Source organism: Nicotiana tomentosiformis, chromosome 6 (genome assembly GCF_000390325.3).
Source record: "Nicotiana tomentosiformis chromosome 6, ASM39032v3, whole genome shotgun sequence".
Taxonomy (NCBI): domain Eukaryota; kingdom Viridiplantae; phylum Streptophyta; class Magnoliopsida; order Solanales; family Solanaceae; genus Nicotiana; species Nicotiana tomentosiformis.
Window position 1 is genome coordinate 141,098,638 of NC_090817.1, and position 22,322 is coordinate 141,120,959.

At 38.4% G+C, this 22,322-nt stretch overlaps 1 protein-coding gene across 2 annotated transcripts; it reads right to left on the reverse strand.

Annotated features, from left to right (window-relative positions):
• Window positions 1–10,554: 10,554 nt before the first annotated feature.
• Window positions 10,555–22,100, reverse strand: LOC104098758 (B3 domain-containing transcription repressor VAL1-like). Of its 2 annotated transcripts, none has more exons than XM_070177913.1 (13): window positions 21,512–22,100; window positions 20,526–20,607; window positions 20,334–20,450; window positions 15,597–16,228; window positions 15,175–15,271; window positions 14,863–15,037; window positions 14,425–14,501; window positions 14,263–14,334; window positions 13,937–14,161; window positions 13,749–13,798; window positions 13,381–13,494; window positions 12,576–12,643; window positions 10,555–11,479 (listed from the first exon to the last, which is right to left on the reverse strand). In XM_070177913.1, exons 1-13 carry the CDS (start codon window positions 21,622–21,624, stop codon window positions 10,755–10,757), a joined length of 2,547 nt encoding a protein of 848 aa, XP_070034014.1. In that variant the 5' UTR covers window positions 21,625–22,100; the 3' UTR covers window positions 10,555–10,754. The 2 variants fall into 2 exon arrangements, with proteins under 2 accessions (XP_070034014.1, XP_070034013.1); XM_070177912.1 differs by having other exon boundaries at window positions 13,937–14,170.
• Window positions 22,101–22,322: the final 222 nt, after the last annotated feature.

Sequence of the window (22,322 nt, forward strand, 5' to 3'; positions counted from 1 at the left end):
TAGATTGCTTCCTATCAACAAATCTAAAGGGAGATTTAAGACACATCAAATTTAAATGATTCCACAAAGTAGAATTTCCATTAGTCTTGGTCTCGGAAGAAAAGTGCTTTACACAATAATTGTATTTTGCTCTACGTTTGCCTCCTTTATCAATAAATTTTGTAAAGTAATTCCAAATCTCAAATGTTTCTCTTCCAGTATTACCAGGCTTAGAATCGGGATCTGAAGGATTTGTCCTTTTTTGCTTTTTAGGAGGAGTGCGTGTATGAGGAGTGATTTTACCTTTCTTTTGAGGTGCCACCGACACAATCAGAGGATCATTGATAATCATCTCCACATCTATTCTAGTGGTAGTTTCCATCTAGAAAGAGAGTCTCTACACATAATAAAACATTCGAATTACTTACTGAAATTTAAAGAAAAATAAATGAGAAAAAAGAGAAGTTCGGAAGCTTCTCAAATTCAGGTTACTTCTTAGAGAACCTTTAACATTAAGCAGTGATTTCATCACAAATGTAAGTGCAATATTGGAGTGAAAGAACACAACTCGTAATATCAAATTTCAGGACCAACAATCTAAGATAACAATTATACCCAAATTTAAAGAGACAAAATAACATAATTGGTTTAATCAAATACTTTAGCTTACCAAATTGTATTGGAGTAGTAAGACTAATATGTAATTACAAACTTGAACAGTGGCTCGAAATTGCAAAGAAGGAAGCTCGTCGTGAAGTGGATGGAAGGGTTTTTACTATTTGGGGTTCTTTGACTTTGGAATTGGAAGATAGGAAAGATACGGAAGAATGAAGACAAGGAATAACCTATTTTATTGTCTTTTCTTATTGGGTTTTAGTTTGGGCTTCAAATTTAGGTTGTGTAGTTAGAACTTAGAATCTATTAAGTGGATAGTGAATTTACAAGCCCACAAATAAATAATATCTCAAGACATTGAAAACTATAAAATAATTTAGAAGATACTTACAAATTAGATTTTAATAATTATTTTTTATGTATAAATATATATATATATATATATATATATATATATATATATATATATATATATATATATATATATATATATATATATATTATGTCGGTTTGGTTTAGATTTGATTTAACTTTTTTTTTTGTTAATACCAAACCAAATCAAGAATGATCGGTTTTTTATTTTCCAAAACCAAACCAAACCACAAGTCGATTTTTTTCTTTGGTTTGACTTGGTTCGTCGGTTCGGTTTGGCTTGATGGTTTGGCTTGTACACCCCTATTGTGAACGGTCTATAAGACGCATAGGTGTATAATATGATATGTGAACACTAAGGACGGTCTATGAAATGTATATGTGTAAACTAAGGGAGGAAGGTGCCACTTTCATTGGCCTTGTTTGTACATGTAGTAACAATTACATTATATTATGTATTCCACATATAGTTCATATGGATCAGTTGATCCTAAACGAAGTTTAAAATGATGTAAGCATAACGAGACTTGAAATGTGATTTTATGGGATGTTTCGTAGTTTCTTGATGTACTTTATTTGCCTCTTATTTGAGTTATCGTATTTTCATATGTTGTTTTGACTGTCTTACATACGAGTACTATTCCATATGTACTCACGTCCCTTTTTACGGGGGCGCTGCATCTTTTAATGGATGCAGGTGTACTTCTACAAGACGGTATATATATTTGATAGGGATCTTCTTCACTACTCAGCTTATGGTGAGCTCGCTACAGTTCTAGTGGGTGTTTGGGTCTAGTTAATTTTATGTATATAGGTATCTATTGTCATAGAAGTTCCATGTACATTGTGGGTTATGTACTTAAAGTTTTGAGTTTTGTCATATATCTATGTTCACAATATTTACAAATATTTATAAAGCTATGTACCCATCGTGAGGAGAATTTTAGGCCATTGAGCCAAATGTATTCAATATGAAAGTCAAGATATAATTATGTTATGGTAAATCATGCATGAGTAATGATGGGAGGTTAATATAAAATAGGTTTGCTCGACTGGGTTTACTCGGTTGAGCGTCGGTCGCGCTCCTCGAGTTCGGGGCGTGACATATAATTAGTTATGGTTAAGGGCCGATTAGATGTTGATTCAAACGAGGTCGAATATAACCTATGGTTGATTATGGCCGAGGGCCGATTAGGTGTTGATTCGGACGAGGTCGAATATAACCTATACTTAGTTATGGCCAAGGGCCGGTTAGGTGTTGATTCGAACGAGGTCGAATATAACCTATGCTTGATTATGGCCGAAGGCCGTTTAGGTGTTGATTCGAACAAAGTCGAATATCACCTATGTTTGATTATGGTCGAGGGCCGATTAGGTGTTGATTCGAACGAGGTCGAATATCACATATGCTTGATTATGGCCGAGGGCCTGTTAGATGTTGATTCAAACGAGGTTGAATATAACCCTCATCTATCTCACCGTGTCTGAAGTAGCTGTGAGCGTGGTCCTGGTCTGAGAAAATAAAGGTACGCAATCTCACATCTATTACATTAGCAAAACACTAGTCGACGCCGAGACAAGATACCTACATCTCAAAAAACTGGCTCTAGCCTTAGTCGTAGCTTCACGAAAGCTTATACCATATTTCCAATGCCACCCCATCTCGGTCGTCACGGCTTTCCCCGTAAGAAGCATTTTGCATAAACCCGAGTTGTCGGGAAGGTTGGCCAAATGGGCCATCGAATTGAGCGAGCACGATATAACATATTGGCCGCGAATGACGATAACGTCGCAGGTCCGCGTAGACTTCGTCACCGACTTCAGTGTAAAAATAATGCCCGAAGTCGAAAAAAAGTCATCCACGCTTCTCCCCAAACACAATACCTCTAGGTCCTATACATTGATAGCGCGTCTAATGTGTCAAGGTCTGGGCTGGGACTCGTACTTGAAGTCCCAACAGGCGAAGCGCAGTCCATAAGATACCCGGACATGACTAACAACGAGGCCGAGTATGAGGCCATAATTGTAGGATTAAGACTAACACTCAAATATGGGGCGAATCGGCTAAGATTGCGCTGCGATTCTCAACTTATGGTCAACCAAGTCATAGGGACTTTCCAAATCAAGGAACAAGGTTACAAAAGTATCAGACCAAAATCTGCAAGCTACTACCCAAGTTCAACGAATGTCAACTCGACCAAATCCCTGGAGTACAGAATACAGAGGAGGACTGTATCGCCAAATTAGCCGCAGCCACCAAAAACATTACAATCGGAGAAAGAAATGTGGTCCACCTCCTCAACTCATCGATAGATCAAATTGAGGTAAGAACCATAAACCTGACTTGGGACTGGCGCAACTATATTGTTACATATTTGCAAGATGGCATACTCCCACATGATAAAAAAATGCCAAGAAGTTGGGAATGCAAGCACCCAGATATAACATCATTCATAATGACTTGTACAAGAGAACGTATGGCGGCCCTCTAGCGAAATGCTTAGGCCCAAATCAAATGCGGTGCGTCCTTGAAGAAGTACACGAAGGTCACTGCGGAGCTCACTCCGGCAATCGAGCTTTGGTCAGATGCCTCATACGGGCAGGGTATTACTGGCCCACCATGAAAAAGGAGGTCGCGGATTTCATGAAAAAATGCGAGTAATGCCAGAAGTATGCCCCCGTGATTTACCAAGCATGCGAACACCTACACTCAGTGACTTCCCCTTGGTCGTTCATCAAATGGGGAATGGACATCGTGGGCCCCTTCCCGACAGGATGAGGTAACGTATGATTTCTTTTGGTTTTAACTGAATATTTCTCAAAATCTAGAAGCAGGAGAATTTGCCCAAATACGCGAACAAGAAGTGATTGCCTTCATATGGAAAAATATTATATGTCGTTTCGGTCTCCCCAGAGAGATCAGCTGCGACAACGGACCCCAGTTTGCGGGAAAAAAAGTCGCTGAGATTTTTGAGAAAATGGTACATTAAAAGAATACTCTCAACGCCATACCACCCCGCGGGCAACGGGCAAGCGGAATCCTCCAATAAGTCGATACTGAATATCTTGACGAAGAAACTCGAGGATGCCAAAGGATTGTGGTCGAAAATATTACCCGAATTACTCTAGGCTTACCGAACAACGTTAAAGACAAGCACAACAAAGATGCCATAATCACTACTCTATGGGACTGATGTAGTAATACCGGTCGAGGTTGGGGAGCCCAACCTAAGATACTCCCACAAAAGCAGACCCCGGAACGATGACAACAGAAGGCAGGAGCTCGACGAAGTCGAAGAACGAAAGGATATGGCCTACGTAAGAATGGTCGCCCAAAAGAAACAAGCAGAACGCTATTATAACAAAAAGGAAAAGATCATGCCACTCAAAGTCGGGGATTATGTGCTTAAAGCTAAAACACAAGCAAGCAAAGACCCACGGGAAGGCAAACTAGGAACAAATTGGGACGGCCCGTACAAAATCACGACAACAATGAACAAAGGGTCATTCCAACTAGAAACAATGGAAGGAAAGTGACTACCAAACAACTGGAATATTACACAGCTTCCCCAAAGTCGTACTCTTTTTTCCCTCACTTGATTTTTGTCCCAATTGAGTTTTCTCGGGGAGGTTTTTAACGAGGCGATAAAGGGGACACTTCAGGATTGAAGTGCGCACAGGACGGCTAGTTCATTTCTCGACCTCTCAATACATCTCCAGGTCGACCAATGAAGGGACTAGATAGACTGGGACTGAAATGCAAGCCAACGCCCGAAAAATATGTAAATTTCTCCAAATGTATGAACAAAGCACAAATGCATGAAGTTTATTTCTATTTTCTCCAAATGTACAACCAAAGCAACGTTGCCTTAAAATCATACCGCCGACAAAGGAAACACCTAACCGGCCCTCGGCTATAATCAAGCATAGGGATGTCCTAGTTCTAGTTTGGAAAGCAACAGTGGAGATGACATGTACACCTTCAACTCTTTCAAGGCTTGGACGTACTTAGGGGTCCATTGGAGGCCGTTATCCTTTTTGAGTACGCCGAAGAACTTATGGCACCTATCAGAGGATCGCGAAATCAACCTTGAAAGGGCAGCGATACGGCCAGTCAACCTCTGAACTAGTTTTTTGGTGGCCAAGTGCTCTGGTATCCCTTAGATGGCCTTGATTTGGTCTGGATTGACCTTGATACCTCGTTGTAACACTAGGAAACCCAAGGATTTTCTTGAGGCCACGCTGAATGCACATCTTACGGGGTTCAGATTCATTCTGCATTGCCTGAGTATACCGAAGGATTCTCTCAAGTGGTCGATGTGATCTTCTTTTCTTTTGGAGCATGTCGTCTATGTAGACTTCCATCATTTTATCGAGTTGGTCTTTTAACATCATCGTCACCAACCTTTGATAAGTTTCCCCTGCATTTTCAACCCGAAGGGCATGACCCTGTAGCAGTACGTCCCCTGGTGGGTGATGAAGGTGGTTTTTTCCTGATCCTCTTCCTCCATGAGGATCTAATTATAGTCCGAGTAGGCATCCAAGAATCTTAAAAGTTCATGCCCGGCCGTTGCGTCGATGATTTGGTCGATATAAGTCAATGGAAATGAATTCTTGGGGCAATCCTTGTTCAGGTCAGTGAAATATATGCATATCCGCCATTTGTCGTTCTTCTTTTTCACCATGATCATGTTGGTGACCCATTGGGAGTACTTCGACTTTTTGACGGAGCTATTTTCCAACTAGTTTTCCACTTCTTCGCGTACTGCATCATTAATTGCGGAGTTGAACTTACGCCTAACTTGCCTCACCGGGGGTTGGAATGGATCGACGTTCAATTTTTGCGTGACGATCTCCTTTAGGATACCTAGCATATCTGCATGGCTAAAAGCAAACAAGTCCGCATTAGCAGTTAAAAATTCACGAAACTTACCCGGTTCTTGAAGTTTACAGCCGATGTAAGATTTCTTGCTGTGGTCGTTGCTGTCTACCTAAACGGGGTAGAGCTTCTCTATGGTTTATCCTTCGGCCTCAACCATATCAGGGTCTCTGATGACGTCCTCGCTGTCATCGCACATCGACCTCGACCCTGTTGATTGCTATGCCTTTTTTTCTTTATCCTTGGTATGTTGGGTGGCCGTACAGTCTAAGGCGATGCGGTAGCATTCCTGGGACGTGCGTTGTTCCCCTTGTATACTAAATATTCCCCATGGAGTTGGGAATTTGATGACTTGGTACAAGCTGGAGGGGATGGCTCTCATGGTGTGTATCCATAGCCCTATTATGGCGTTGTATTCTGTGTCCTGGTCCATGATATGGAATATGGTTTCCAGAGTGACGCCACCTTCTAGGACGGGGAGTGTGATCTCGCCGGATGTTTGCTCAACTGTATTGTTAAAGCCTGTTAGTGTGATGCAGTGCGGCACTATCTTATCCTCGAGTTTCATTTGTGCAAGCACTCGAGGGTGGATAATGCATGTGCCGCTCCCATCGTCTACCATAATGCGCATCACATCGGTATCTAAAATTCGTAAAATGATAACAAGAACATCATAGTGAGGGAGAACCAAACCGTTGGTATCTGACTTATCGAAGATGATACTTTCTTCGAGTTCGTCATACCATTCGTAGGTGATCGACCGTTTGAGCTTGTGGGTTGTGGTGAACTTCACGTTGTTGATAGAAGCGTTGTCCCCTCCACCGATGATCATGTGGATGGTGTGGGCCGGCGAGGGTTGTTTCAGCGGCCCTTGATGTTTTCACGTCCTCTGGCAAAGTTGGTCCTTCCCCGATCGCTCATTGATTCTTTGTAGTGTCCATGTCGTAGCATGTTTACGACCTCCTGTCTTAGGGCGATGTAATCTTAGGTTTTGTGTCCTCGCTCTTGATGGAAATTGCAGAGGGCGTCTGATTTTCTGGTCTGACCTCATCTTTTGCGGCCACTTCACCTTCGGTCCGAGCTTCTCCAAGGCGTAGACTATTTATGTAGGTGACACACAAAAATTGTGAGCGGATAGAAAATGGGGCATACCTCTCTCGTTTCGATGAATCCTTATTCTTGATTGGGGTGGGCCCTCTTCAAGGCGGGAAAAGGATGCAACAGTGCTTTCTTCGATCTTTCCTGGATTTTGCCTGCACTGAGTTAGTTGATGGGTCGGCCCATTGAGGTCGTCCTCGTCTGCTCGGACTTCGACGCAATATGCGTTATGTATTTCGTCCTAAGTCGTTTGGGGGGGGAGGGTACCTCATAAGCCGACTTAATAACTTTCTCGTTGCCCTTGAACCATTTCTACTCAGCCTGTTCTGGAAAGCTGTGATAACCATCCCTTTCGATACATTCGGTAAGGTCATTCTTACTCGGTTGAATCGGGCGAGGAAGTCCCTTAATCCCTCTCCCGGTGACTGTTTGATAGCGAATATGTCGTTTACTCTCGCCTTGCCTTTTTGTCCCCAGCATGGACAGTTACGAACTTGTCGGCCATTTCTTCGAATGTTTCAATGGAACGCGCGGGCAGCTGTGAATACCATGTTAATGCTCCTCCAGTGAGGGTCTCGCCAAATTTTTTCAACAAAATGGAGGATACTTGTTCCTTGGTGAGGTCACTGCCTTTCACGGCGGTGACGTAGTAGGTCACATGGTCTTCAGGGTCGGTCGTGCCATCATATATTTTCAGATAAGGCGGCATCTTAAAGGTCTTTGGTATGGCATGTGGGGCGGAATCATCACTGTACGGCTGCTCGACGAACCGTCTGCCATCTCTCTTAGGAAAGAGCTTAGGGGCACCCGGTATCTTATCGACCCTCTATTTGTGTTCTTTCATTTGATCTCGAAGCATTTTGTTCTCATTTTCCATTTCTTCCATTTTTTTCAAAATGGTTGTGAGAGTGTCGCCACTTGTATTATTAACGACATTGTGAGTAATACATGTTGTTGGAGGATGAGGAGGAGGAAGTTGATCATGTTGCTCGTTTGGTGGTATAACGCAAGTCTAGGGGTGACCCGCCTCGCCTGGGGGAGGCATTAGGCGTTGCGTCCCCGTCCACTGCTTCAGAACTCTCATTGATGATGCTCGTGAGGTTGGTTGGGAGGTCGCTCATTATTTTCATTCTTTCTTCTCGGTTACCTGCCATATTAGATCTGTGTATATAAAGAAAAAAGGGGATCTTGTTCTTGGTCCTTCCTTTTTTTTTTTTACGTTAGCAATCCGTGTTAGTTGTAGATCTTAGAGGAAACTAAAAATTTAACTAGGAAATCCCCACAGACGGCGTCAAATCGTTTGACTAAAAAGTATAACTTTCGGTTAAACCTTTATATTTATGTAATGATGGATTAAACCTAGTTAATAATAATATTCCTAAACGTGGATCTTGAAAATACGGATAATATGGGGCTGATCCAGTGGGGGATTAATGATATCATGCATTAAATATTCTAAAAGTATGAGCAATAATGGAGAAGTAACTAGCAATAAATAATAATAAATGGCATTTAAGTAAATAGAAGGAATGATTTACCCAATAATGAATGAGTTAGATGATTGTTCCTCCTGACAATGATGTGTGAAAGATAAATCCTAGAATGTTCGAACTATTCTCGGATCTGATGAAAAAGTATCAAATAACATGAACAAGAATGTTGATAAAAAGGTAATGTTTGTATCTTTGCTAGAGAGAGAATCTTCTTCTAAAAAGTGTTCTTATCAAGTGAATATTACATGCCTTTCTTCCTTATCTTTTTTCTTTATTTATTAGAGACATATCTCTAACAAACCTTAATAGTACAACTGCAGAAAATATTCAATAGAATATTCTGTTTAATATCCTATTTTTAAAACTAGATGTTACTGTTCTGTCAACGGTGCTCGACCTCGGTCATTGTTGATATCTCGACTACGAATCTCGCTACTCCATGTCCGGCCTCGACTGACTCTTTCCTTATTGACATATTACCCTAAATATTCTAGGGCAGATTTTGACCAATACACTTCTGTCCACTAGCTTTGCAGATTTTGACCAATACACTTGCTGCATATTTTTTCAATTCATTAATTAGTTGCAAATGGAGAGGTTGAATTTCGCTTCTTACGTATTTTGGTGAACCTACTAGTCCTAGGAGTACTTGCCTATCTTAGGTATTGACTGTGTGGTGCAATTGGAAAACTTCATAGAATTATCCTTGTTTACTTTGATGGTTGCAATAGCTTCGTCCAATATAGTTATATTGTATAAATATGATAAGAATAAATTTTGTATACATATATTTAAAATTTTGAATTCCCTTAGCATAAGAGAAATACAGTTCGAAATCCACGTGTAACATTTTTGAATTCCCTTATTAGAATCCTAGCTTTGTCGGTGCTTGAAATGGACTCAACAGTACCACGTATTTCGGAAATATGCTTCTTCATGAGTATTAAATTGTATATATTAAACATAAATTGACTTAATGTTTTCGTGCAGTAGGATTAATTAGACTGATTTGACATGCTAAGTGCTAAAGTTCCTGTAAATAATTAAGTGCATACATACTGTTCTTTCAATATCATTTTTGTGGTGAGGCGACGTGCAATTTTATTGGTAGAAGTTGAGAATTGAACCCCATCTAATGATAGGTTCTATGACTATTGAACCCCATCTAGTATTTGATTTGGTTCGATTTTGATTTGGTTCCTAACCAATAGATATCAATTTCTGAACTGGAAACATTAAACTTTTGGCCAAATCTTAAACCAACGTACGGAATTTAGACTATTTTAGGCATGCAGAATGGACCCAAATATAGATATTGATTAATGCGTTGCATTTGGTACCCAAAAAAATTGTTGCAAACAACAAATGAATTTCCTTTAGTGTAGGGTCACCAACTTATCTGGAATTGTATCAGTAGTTTAATTAGTCGTGCTCGTGCCCCGTATCGGAAAGAAAGAAAAAACTTATTTGAAATTTTAATAATATTTCAATTAGTACGGTTAAAGTACCTAATAAAACTTATTCGAAACCTTACTATTGTTTTACATACGTGATTTCTCAGCCCGTCTCTTTAATTGAGTAATTGTGACTTAGATTTATTCATCTATCATTCTGGAAGTGACACACAACGTATTTGAGTTATTATTATATATTGTTGAGTAGATACTTATTTGTGCATGTTAATTGTGGGGCTCGTAATGCTTTATGCATTAAGTTAGAAATCAATTCTTTTCTTAATGCTGTAAATCATAAATGTGTAGGCACTGCTTTTATTTTTATTCACTGAAAAACTTCCATTTAACTTCCATCTCCGGACCAACTTTGTTCATCTTTTTATAGAATTATGAAAGTTTTATTGTCAAATAATATGGATCACAAAAAAGGCGATAAAATCAATTAAAGTAGACCGGGGAGTATCTGTAAAAAAAAAAAAAAAAAAAAAAAAATTATCACTTCACTATTTGGCATGCAATGGACTAGAGTTTCGCATCAAACTCCCTATTCTATGATCTTCAATAAAATAAACTGGCGCGCCTAAAAAGTTCAGTTGAGTAATTGTAATCCTAAATAATGACATTTTAATATAAAATCCATCATTTCATAATGATAGATTAGAGATTAACAAAAACACCTTTTCCATTAGAAGGTACATATGAGAACCCACAAAAAGTGAAGGGAGGGAGGACAAAATAGACTCCTTCAACTCTTGAGTATGTATATAGCAACAACTATGGGGTTGTGAAATAACACTCTATGTATATAACTTAACAAAAGCTCAAACAATTGAATAAACAAAAGAAATAAATTATCTAGGGAATTTACCCTTCATCACCTTTATTCTCTTGTTCAGCATCTGCAGTTTTCATGAATCCATTATCAGGATGGTTTCCTTCACTCTCACCGGCAGCTCGTGAGAGCAAAGAGTCTCCCAAGCTCTCGAGCCCGTTCTGTGTTAGATACTCCAGTGGAAGGTCGGTAGCATTAACAAGGGACGTCATGGTCATTCCAGCAGTGGCCTCTACTAGCATGTCATCGTCGCGATTAGGATGGGAGTTCAGGTCCAACTGTCCCTTCCCGGCTCCAAACTCCTCCGTCTGATCCCCGTTTGTATCCCTTTCGTTCTCGGAAAGATTCATGTGTTCGTTCTCGGATTGATTGATGTGAAGCAACTGATCAGTTCCACTGGCCCCATCTGTTTCTGATCCATCTTTAGGAGGAACCTGATCCTTTGCCTGTGCAAGCTCCGCTTCTCGTTCTGATTGTTTCTTCTTCTTACGTAGCATGAGTGTCTTAAACCGACGTTTCACAGTCAAGCAGACATTGCACTTACATGTGGGCTGGTGCTTGCCCTTTCCACTTGGAGGCTGAATGCAAACAATGCAAGTGCAACCAGGGCGATGTCGAGGATGTTTAGTAGTGGCTCCAACTGAAGGCTCTCCTAAATCCCCAATATTATCTCCTAATACAGCAAGTGTTGCCAAGGCATCGAGACCAGAAGGCTCACAATCTTCATTGTTTTCTACAAGTTTTCGCCTCTTAAGATCTGAAATGAGGAGACAATAATAGTGAGTGACCAAATTATATAAACAAAGGTGATAACCAAGACAAACCAATCCAGAAAACATATAGGCATTTCATTTATTTGATAGTTAAGCATAAAAAAGAGACATCGTAATAAATTTTATAGGATCCAAAAAGGCACCCGGCCCAGTAGTCAACGTATAAAATTTAACCTTGATCTTGTTTCACAATTCATGTCTTTCAATTGTATAGGGTTACATACAGGAAACATAATGCATCTACTATTTTTGAGATATTTACAGACACGTTCAACATACAGCCCTTCATACCCCCCCCCCCCCCGGTGTGGGGGAGGGTGTTTGCTGATTAATATATCACAGAAAAGGTCAAAAAATAAAATGAAGCCTCTCTCTCCCTCCTACCCTAGTTAAGTGGATCTTTTCTAAATTCTAATGCTTTGAGCCAATAAAGAACATCAAGATATAAATGAGAAGTAGAATTCCCAGCATCAGGAGAAAAGCCTGTTTAACAGAAAATTCCCTAAACTTTCTTTCCATCACTTGCATTTGCAAAATACGACTATCCGTTAGGAATTGATGGTTCATGTTGAAGCTTGCACATAGAAAAACTTTTCCTTGTGAGAACCGACTTTTTAGCAACTGTGACCTCTAAGAAACTGTTACTAACAACAACAACAATCCAGTATAATCTCACTAGTGGGGTCTGGGGAGGGTAGTATGTACGCAGACCTTACCCCTACCCTGGGGTAGAGAGATTGTTTCCGATAGACCCTCAGCTCCCTCCCTCCAAGAACTCCCCACCTTGCTCTTGGGGTGACTCGAACTCACAACCTCTTGGTTGGAAATGGAGGGTGCTCACCACTAGAGCAACCCACTCTTGTCAAAATTGTTACTAACAGAACAACCAAATCTTAATTCTACAAGAAATTAAACCCACTCAAATCACCCATCGTCATTCTTGTCCATGTATATAAATTTCCTTACTACTTCATGATCATATGCTTGTGAACATTCCATGTCATTAACAAAGAATCAAAATGAAAAACAAATATAGGAATTGAAGATTTCTGCTAAACAATGAGGAAAAATATTCAATACCCTTGCCAACTCTAAAGAGAGCTTCCAGTTCCCTCGGATTAATCTCATCAGGAGCAGCACAAGAGCATCTGCGAAAATGTAGTTGGCAGTAAAGGGTTAGAAAATGTCATTCTTCAGAGTATCCATCTAATCCCTGGACAAAGGTATACCAGAACTAGCTCACCTATCAAACATTGGCCGAGTATATACAACTAAAAGTTATTAAATGAAATAACAAAATTTGCTTAGGCTAACACCCCCACCCCCAAGGCAGAAGTAGGATTTCTAGTACATGCGTCATGGGTGCACCCAAAAAAAAAAAAAAAAAAAAAAGAGGAAAAAATTTATCAAGTGGGAATTGATCCGTCTTCTTCTTGGTAAATAATTCAACCTTCAACCAAGTGCACCATTCAACCTTTTGGAGCATGGGTGCCAAGAGTTAATATTATACCACTTTTAGAAAATGTGTACATAAAATATTTAATTTTGCGGAGAGACCATGGGTTATGTGCCCCATATTTTCCCGTATAAATCCGCCCTTGCCCGCCCCCAAAAAAGGCAAATGCATCTGAAAAACATGACACATTCATCTAACACCAACATCTCAGTTTGCACCGACTACCAATATCATAGTAAGAAGTCACTAAATTGGTTGAACGGAATTACCCCCTGGTTTATGGTTTACCTACCGAGGAACCACCATATGGGCAAAGATCAATTTTTCTTTTTCTTTTAGAAATGTGATATCTTGGGAAATTGAAATGATATAATAACCTAGTCTCAAATATAAAGCCAAAATGGGAGATGGATGGAGCCAGATACAGACCTTCTTGAGTCCCAAATATTGTCCGAACAAGTCCACTTTGCAGGAAGGAGAACATGCACCGGCAATCTACGCCATATAGAGCAGCTGTCACATTGAGCCCATTGCTCCTGATGCCTGCACAACGGTACAACACAAATTAGCAATCAGCTTAGCTCATTAGAAAAACAAAAATATCTAGCACATAACCAAATAGTGAAATGGCATAAGTAGTTCAAAGGTATCATGTGACAGTTTGAACATTGAACGAAGTTCTCTGAATACGCTGAGCTACAAAATATCAAATTTCTCAAGTCTGCACAAGTTGATCCATTTATCATAATAGAGAACTACAGATAAATTTCACTCAGTGTAGTCAATTTTTCCCTTACCCAGAAGATCGGGCAGTAAATATTGTCCTCTTTCCAAAGACTGGTGGTTCCTGTAGGAAAAAAAAGAGCATTAGACATTCCGCTTACTACTGTCTATCATTGACTATGAAAAGGGAAGGACAATGACATACAATTAAAAGAAAGGGAAAAAATTTTAGTAACACTTTCTACATTTGGGTTGCACGTACTTCATATTCCTCAAATTCATAGTCCTCAATCACAACAACGGTAGGCTTGGAAGTCGGAGGTGGCCGTAGCAATTCTTGTGCTTCTTCCCAAGTGATTCTAAGTTCCATAGCATCATCAGCATGCATAAGAAGCCTCTTATTTTTGGACCCTATGTTTCTTGCCTTTTTCTTCTCTGAAATCGGCACTTGCCGATTCACAGAATCATCACTTGCCCTGCCTCCATTCTTTTCATGCTTCGATGAGAAAAAGAATTTGTATTAAGGGAAAGAGCAAATTCAAATGCTTGCTTAGCAAAAAGACCTAACAGGCTAGGAGCAACACTCACCTGAAGATTTTCAGTCATGCCAGTGAATGAAGTTTCTGCAAAGCCACTGGGAAGGATAGACAGTTGAGGATCCTGTTATTTGCATATGAAAAAAAGGAAATAAATCACTATAATAACTTGAAACGAAAGCTGACTATAGCAACCAATATTTTTGTAGGTAACCTGCATGTCAGCATTGTTCGTTGCCTTTCGAAATCCCATAACAAGCTTTCCTCCCGGATCTATTCGACTGAATATCACTACAATAATAGACCATAATCAGTAGTTTATCTGAAAATCACTATCACTATCAAGTACAGAGTCCTTCATGAGCGAAATAAAGGACAGACAGCATCCAAATAACTAGCCATCTGCAAGAGGTGGAAAAATATTTCTCTGATAAATGTACCCGATCCATAGACCTCTTTTTGCCTTTTCTTCTTCTTCTTTTTTTTTTTTTTTTGGGGGGGGGGGGGGGGGGGGGGCATTTCCATTGAGTTTAAAAGAAATAACAGATGTAAGCATGCAAGAAAATGTTTTATAATTAATACAAACAGGGTTGGTCATATGAAGAGATTTCTTTTTGTTTTTTTTTCATAAGAAGAAAGAATGAAGAGTTACCAGTATCACCAGCTTGCAATTGCATATTCTGTATACAAGGGGTAACACCCTCCAAAACATACATCCGGCTGTTGTTATTGGGCCAAAATCTGAATTGAAATGTCCACTCTTTACCCTTTATATCCTGAATCCTTATAGGTAGACCCTCAGATTGGTTAATTGGAGGAAAGTACGCCTGCATAGGAATTGGCATTGATGACGCAAAAAAGGTGCATCACAAGCTAACCATTTGAGACCATAAAGATAACAGGCAAGATATCATATTGTCCAAACTTCACAAATTACAAAACATCTGAAGAAGTAAGCTCTTACCTCAGCACATGCTTTGGGCAGAACCAGACGGCCTATTCGACCAGCATCACTGGCACTTAGGACCTTCTCAAACAGTGGTACAATAGTAGATTTTAAACTGAAATTGCAGTTAAGTCAACATAAATGATATCAAAACTGGGGGAGGGAAAGTAAAAAAAGAGCCATAAGTAGAGCCTCTGATCCCTGTAGAGAATGAATTTTTTAGCCTCCTTGAGTTTTCACCATTTTAGCGTTTAAATTTTTCTTTTAGGTCTAATATTGCCATTTTTACCTTCATTTCATTTTTAGTAGGGCTTATTTGAGGAAATTGAAATTACAAAAATTAGTCGCATATATACATAATAGTTAAAGAATCCCAATTTGATAAATAGGGGCGATACACAACTCAAAGATAACTAACAGTAACCTTTTGACAAGGATACTCTCCAGATATTTGTTGCAACTCCTGGTCTGTAATCCTAGGCCAGTATCGAGGCAGTAATTGGTTGCGGCCACCTCGGCCTTCAGCGGGCGGCCTTGCAACCCGTGTCTGTGAAGCCATTGCTTTGTTTGATTCAGAACCTGAATTGGGGCTAGGTTTGGGGGGCTTGGGCAATATATGGCGTGTCCTTTGGCCCAGTTGAAAGGGAGAACTTTTGCTTTGTTCCCTTCCTTCAACATCTCCACCAGGAAAAGGCTGTGCTGAACTAGACGCACCAACAAGAGTACTCAATGAGAAATTTAGAGATGGCTGATTGATCAATTCGTACATATCTTTAACCCCTTGGCTTTGTCTGTCATTATCAGGCTTGCCAAATAGAGAAGCTGTTCCAACGGGCTGCTGGTTCAGATTTGAAAAGCATGTACTGACATTACCGATGGGAAGCATTGTTTCTTGTTTAATGTCATTCTTTTGAGTTTGAAAGAGTTGACCAGACTCACTGGTCTCCACTGGCTTGCTCAACCGCATAACCCTTCTTTTGTCAAAACTATTCTCATCCATTTTATTCTCAACACCCAGTGGCTGCGTAGCCTTAGTTCCCAAGGTTCCATTGGGAAGATCATCACCAGGTATCTGCCAAAGCATTTCTCGAATTTATTAAGACTCAAATTACGTCTATTGAACATTATCTAAATTTGTTATAGAGTATACTTTCAGGGCGTGGAATAAGTAGTAAAAGAACATGTAAAGTGGACTTCAAGAAAACATGTAAAAAGAACTCCAATTATATAAGTGAGATACGAGGGGGGGGGGAAACAGAAAAGAGAAGTTGCTCATTTGTCAATATGTTGAACACCATTTAGATAAGTGAAATAAAACAAAAAAGGACAAAGAGAACCTATTCATTTGCCAATATTTTGAAGTTCAGGGACTGGGAGCTTTCTGGTGGGGGTGGTTCCTCTACTGTGTGAAGAGTAGAAAGTAATAAATTACGGAGGCGGTTTAGAGTTTTCACGGCCGAGGGTCTATCAGAAACCGCCTCTCTGCCCTTCCAAGGTAGGGATAAGGTCTACGTACACACTACCCTTCCCAGGCCCTACTTGTCTACTTGTGGGAATTCCCTGGGTTTGTTGTTGGTGTTGTTTAGAATTTTCACTGTGAATGGCTATTTCAGCATGGAACTAAACTGAGTTTGACCGAACTCTTCTACCATTATTGGAGACAACTAATTTTGATGCTGTATTTTAGATACTTTCACAAATCTTTAAAATATTATTTAGATAATTTTCTTAGGACATGATAACTAAAGAAAAGACAATGTATTTAAATAACCAAGTACACTAGCTATGAAAGAGCATATATCAAATATGACAAGTGAACATCTGATTATCAAATGTTTAAAACATGCGAAAAAATGCTAAAAGGGGAGGGAGGATAAATAATCTCTGGTGGGTCTGTGTTGCATAGACACAGCACAGACACAAGATTAGGCAATTCTAACAATGCTCGAAATCAAATTATTGCATGCTTGCTCTCAGTGCAAAAGCAGCGTTAATTTGCAGAATTAAACGTGACGGTTTGAAAGTAATATACTACAGTGCTAGTCAGAATTTCACCATTGACGGCTATTTCAGCATGGAACCAAACTGCATTTGACCTCACTCTTCTTCCATTATTGGAGACAGATAATTTTGGCCCTGTATACTTCCACAAATATTTAAAATCAACATCGACTACTACTACTACTACGCTTCAATCTCCAACTAGTTGGGGTTGCTCTATGGATCCTCACTAACTATTTCACTCTATTTTGATGCATTTGAAAGTACTATTCCAATATTCAATAACTTGAGGTTCTCTACCTCTTACTACATATACATCTCTATATGTATAAAAGGAATGATATCTTAAACTACAAGTTCAGCTACACGTAGGGAAACTCGGTGCACTAAGCTCCCGCTATGCACGGGGTCCGGGGAAGGCCCGCATGTTCAGCTACATGGTGTCACCTAAATTGAACGAAAGGAATAAAAACTTACATCTTAGTAACCATTACTCAATATTTTTTTTTTATGTTCCAAATTATTATTATAAACACTTCTTTAATAACCTTGGTATAATAATCTTAAACATCTTATCTCAGTATCCACACAAGCCAAAGTAGGTATTTCTATTGGGATGAAGGAGTATTTTTGACGAATTACTTCATTTTACTCATTTTTTAGTTATTATTTTAACATGCCCTAATAACTCGAATTTTTCATCTTGCCTTGAGCCGACGGTCTATCGAAAACAACCACTCTACCTTCCAGGTAGGGGTAAGGTTTGCGTACACACTACCCTCCTCAGACCCCACTTGTGGGATTATACTGGGTTTTTTGTTGTTGTTGTTGTTGCCCTAATAACTCGAATATAATTTTCTTTTCTTAATTCCTTTTTTTAGGACCAATTTTTCTTTTCTTAATCCCTAAACTAGTTAAACGCGATAAATTAAAACAAATAGAGCACTAAACATGCAAATGAATCATAACTCCTCTAAAGAAAATCCTTCTGGAAAGCTCAAGGACTTCAAGCTCTTTAAGGTTCATTCTCCCTAAACGTGAGGTTACCAGTACATTTTGTGTTCACACATCCTCATACATCGAGTTATTGCAATAAATAATGTTGGAGAACAATACTTCCAATGTTTCTCCTTTTTTTTTAATAAGTGCATTTATTTTGTTAAGAAAATAAATTGCACCAAGATGATTACAATATTACATTTCTAGAGAGCACAGAGAAGCTGTAAAATCTTCTAAGCCATTCACATTTCAAGTGCCACTTCACAGTGCAATAAATGCCTCTTTGGCAGGGGCATTTGTCGTCCATATGGGGAAATTGATTACCCTCAGCTGTTTACCAGCAAGGCGTAAAATGACTTGACTGAGAATTTTAGGTGGGAGTTTTGGCAAACTTCATCTACCATTGAAGATAGTTTTCCCAAATATAGATTTGCTAACAGATGTACAATCTCAAGCTTCTGGTCATTACATTGTCTTCTAAAATTTCGCGACATGACTTTCATTATTTCTCTAAGGGAAAAGGGCCAAATATACCCCTCTACTTTCATATATTGTCTATATTTAACCTCCGTTATACTATCGGGTCAAATTTACCCCTACTGTTATACTATCGGGCCAAATTTACCCCTACAATCAGCAAACTTTTAAAAATACCCCTTGATCTATTAAGTAATCCAAAATCTCCCAAATTCCTTTTATTTAAATCACTTGTTGTTCTTCTTGGTCCACTATTTTTGAAATAATTGGCATTTACCTGCTTTCTAAATTAGAGAAAAAAATATTAAATAATACAACCGAATAAACAAAGTATAGTAAATTGAAAAATCTAAATTAGGTAGCTTTTCTAAATTCTAAAAATATTTACAACATCCCAATTTTAATGAATTCGTTGCACCAAATGTATGGAGACTTTGCAAGTATTAGTGATTGAAGTTGAAGTTCCTCAGAGACTTTACATTGTCTAATTTAACTTTCCTTTAATTAAATGCCTACACATTGTGCACTCTTAAGTTAGTCGATCGAACTCTATACTAACCAGGCAATGACAAAATATATTAGAATATACATGTAAATACATGATGATCAGCTGCATATAATACACAATAAATATACCGACTAAATTCTACTGTGTGTATATGATAGAAAAATAAATAAAATTCTAAACCAATATTATTTATTACAAGAAAAGAAATAAGTGCATTGGTAATTAAAAAAGAATTATGAATAATTTGTATAGTCTAGTAACTTTAGCATTCACATCAATAGTAATATTTGAAAATAATGGAGCAAAAAGAACAACAAGTGATTTAAATAAAAAGAATTTGGGAGATTTTGGAATACTTAACGAATCAAGGGGTATTTTTAAAAATTTGCTAATTGTAGGGGTAAATTTGGCCCGATAGTATAACGGAGGTTAAATGTAGACAATATATGAAAGTAGAGGGGTATATTTGGCCCTTTTCCTTTTCTCTAAAATGAAGCAGAGATATACCTATCAACGGTTAACCTAAAATAATCCGATGAAATATGAAACTCTACTTACTAAAACATATAATCTACACGTCAAAGCATGAAACTCCTGTGATGTGGCTGATGCCTCAGAGAAGCACCAAATTAGTTGTATATGTAACACAGACTTGTGGCCTAAACAAAGTTCGTGAACAAATGCAGCGACCTACAACTATCTTTACTGTATATAGAGATTGCAACATTATAGGGGTAAACTGAGGCAACACCTTCCTAATTCGCTAGCAGAGAACATGTAATGTAAAATTACTCATGAAATCTAATGAACAACCAGAGAAGAATAAGGAAGTTACTAATTGTCCAAATTACAGCTAAGCATTAATTATCCAAGTAGTACATAATATGATGACTAATTCAGATTCACAAAGGTACAATGATGAAAATGAATTTGGTGCTGCTACATATAACGAATGATGAGTTAGTCTCATTGGTCAAGAATTGGAAGGCGAGAGACAGAAGACATGATAGTAAGGTTCTGGTGCACTTCACAAATCACAACTACGTGTGCATGCCAATGCTTCTAACCCACCGCTTCTCAACTGTACATATTCGGATTTTTTTTTTAGTTTAATCAGATTCCACTGTGCATGTCCCTTTCTGTCTCACCAAATATAAAAAATAAAAAAATTACTCCTAATAAATAAGGATACCTGTATTGGTCTGATCGAATGACCATCCAATTGGCTTGCACAGTTTATACAGGCAATACCTCCATAATCCATGCACTCATACAAATATTTTGAGACAATACACCCACAGTGGATAAGCTGCCAGATCAAATGAAGATAGAATCAAAAACACTAGTTAACCATGCAAATCTAGTACATGATTCAGTGACCAACCTTTCTACACGTTTTACATTCCCTCCAACCAGATTCCTCCGAGTGGAACGTTTCACAAAAAACTAAATTCTCAAAAGCAGATCTGCATCAGAAATGAGGAGGCATCAGAAAAATTTGGTTTACTGCTTTCATAATTAACTAGTATTAATAAATAGCTAGGCAAAACACCACAAAAGTAGAAGTCAATTATATGTCAAGACTGACGAAAAGGCTCTTCATTTGGGACCCTTGTATGATAGAAGGGTGAATGAAAGAAATTAACAATAAAAATATGAGTCTGAAGCAACAACGATTTCATACTAGGGAGCTCTAGCCTCTAAGATAGAAGTTGAATTCCCAGGCTATAAGCATGTATACTTCTGATTCCAAGAACCAAACAGTTGATAATGAGGCTGGCATACCATTTGCCATGGGAAGAACAACAGAGCAAAAAAGTAATATTGCCTCAGACTCAAAGTCATTTGCGCAAGTTAATATCTTGGAACTCGATGTATCCAGCTATAACAACCTTAGTGTCTAAGCGATAACATGGAAATATATCAGCCTAAAACTAGATGAAAAATCTCATTTTTATTTGCAATGACCATTAAACCATCATGTAAAACTCATTTTTCTCTACTTAAAAGCTTAAAAATAACAAAATGAGAACAAAAAGGCACCATACAGTCCTTCGACTTATGACTTCCCCTCCTTCCTCCAAAGAAGACTTCCATTATTTCACTTGAAGACATAACTATTACAGCTCCTATTTGACAGAAATTGCAGATAACAGAAAAAATAAATGCCAAAAATGTAACATTTGACTAAAAATCCTATCTTTAGGAACAATTCCAAAATGCAACAAACAGAGAAGAAAAACAAAAACTCCCCCTCTATTATAGGGATCCAAAAATACCCACATCCCCAAACTGCCCTTGCATCAGAAAATTTAACTGAAGAAGAAAAATTAGTCAACGACAAAGCTAAAATTAGAACAGAAAAATTACCCGCAATTATAGCAAAGCTTTGCAAATCCACCAGATTTCAAGCTCCAACCTTTCTTCCATTCAGACGACGTCGTTGCACGACAAAGCTCATTCATGCAAATCATTGACCCCATTTTTAATTCCACCCAAAAATCAAAACTTTAACAACAAATCTTATTAATCAACTCTTAAATTAACCAAAACCCTAAAAAAATCGTTAACAAATCATTGACCCAGATCAAATAAACCCCAAGAAACTCAAAAAAAAAAAAATAACTCCAGCACTAAACATGAAAATGAGCATAAAATTATAGAATCTTGAACTGAATCTTAAGCAAAAAAAAAAAAAAAGCGGGTCAAATTAACACTGAAAAAAAAAATTAACGGCGGTGGTCGGTGGCGGGTTATAGTTTCGATGAAGATAAATAGAACAGAGATTTATAGATACAAATATACAGGTGCAGATTTACATATATATAGAGAGAGAGAAAGGAAGTATTGTAGAGATTTTTAGAGAGAGAAAGTTGCATGCAGTGGAGAAAGGAGCAAAAATGGATGCAACAAAATGCATGCACGACACTTGAAGACACCGCAAGGTCGTCTGTTGTCTACTACTTACATAAATTTTTCTTTTTCATACTTTTTAACCCACAATTAATTTTTGTTTTAATTTTATTTTCTTTATTTTTATTTTGGTTTCTGTCTAATTTTCGGACAGTGATACGATGACCCTATGCTTTCGTAGATTCCAATGTCTCTTTTTGACTATTATGACGTCAAAAATATTCAAATTTTGTAGTGTCAATGGTAAGTCAAATTTTACTATACTCAA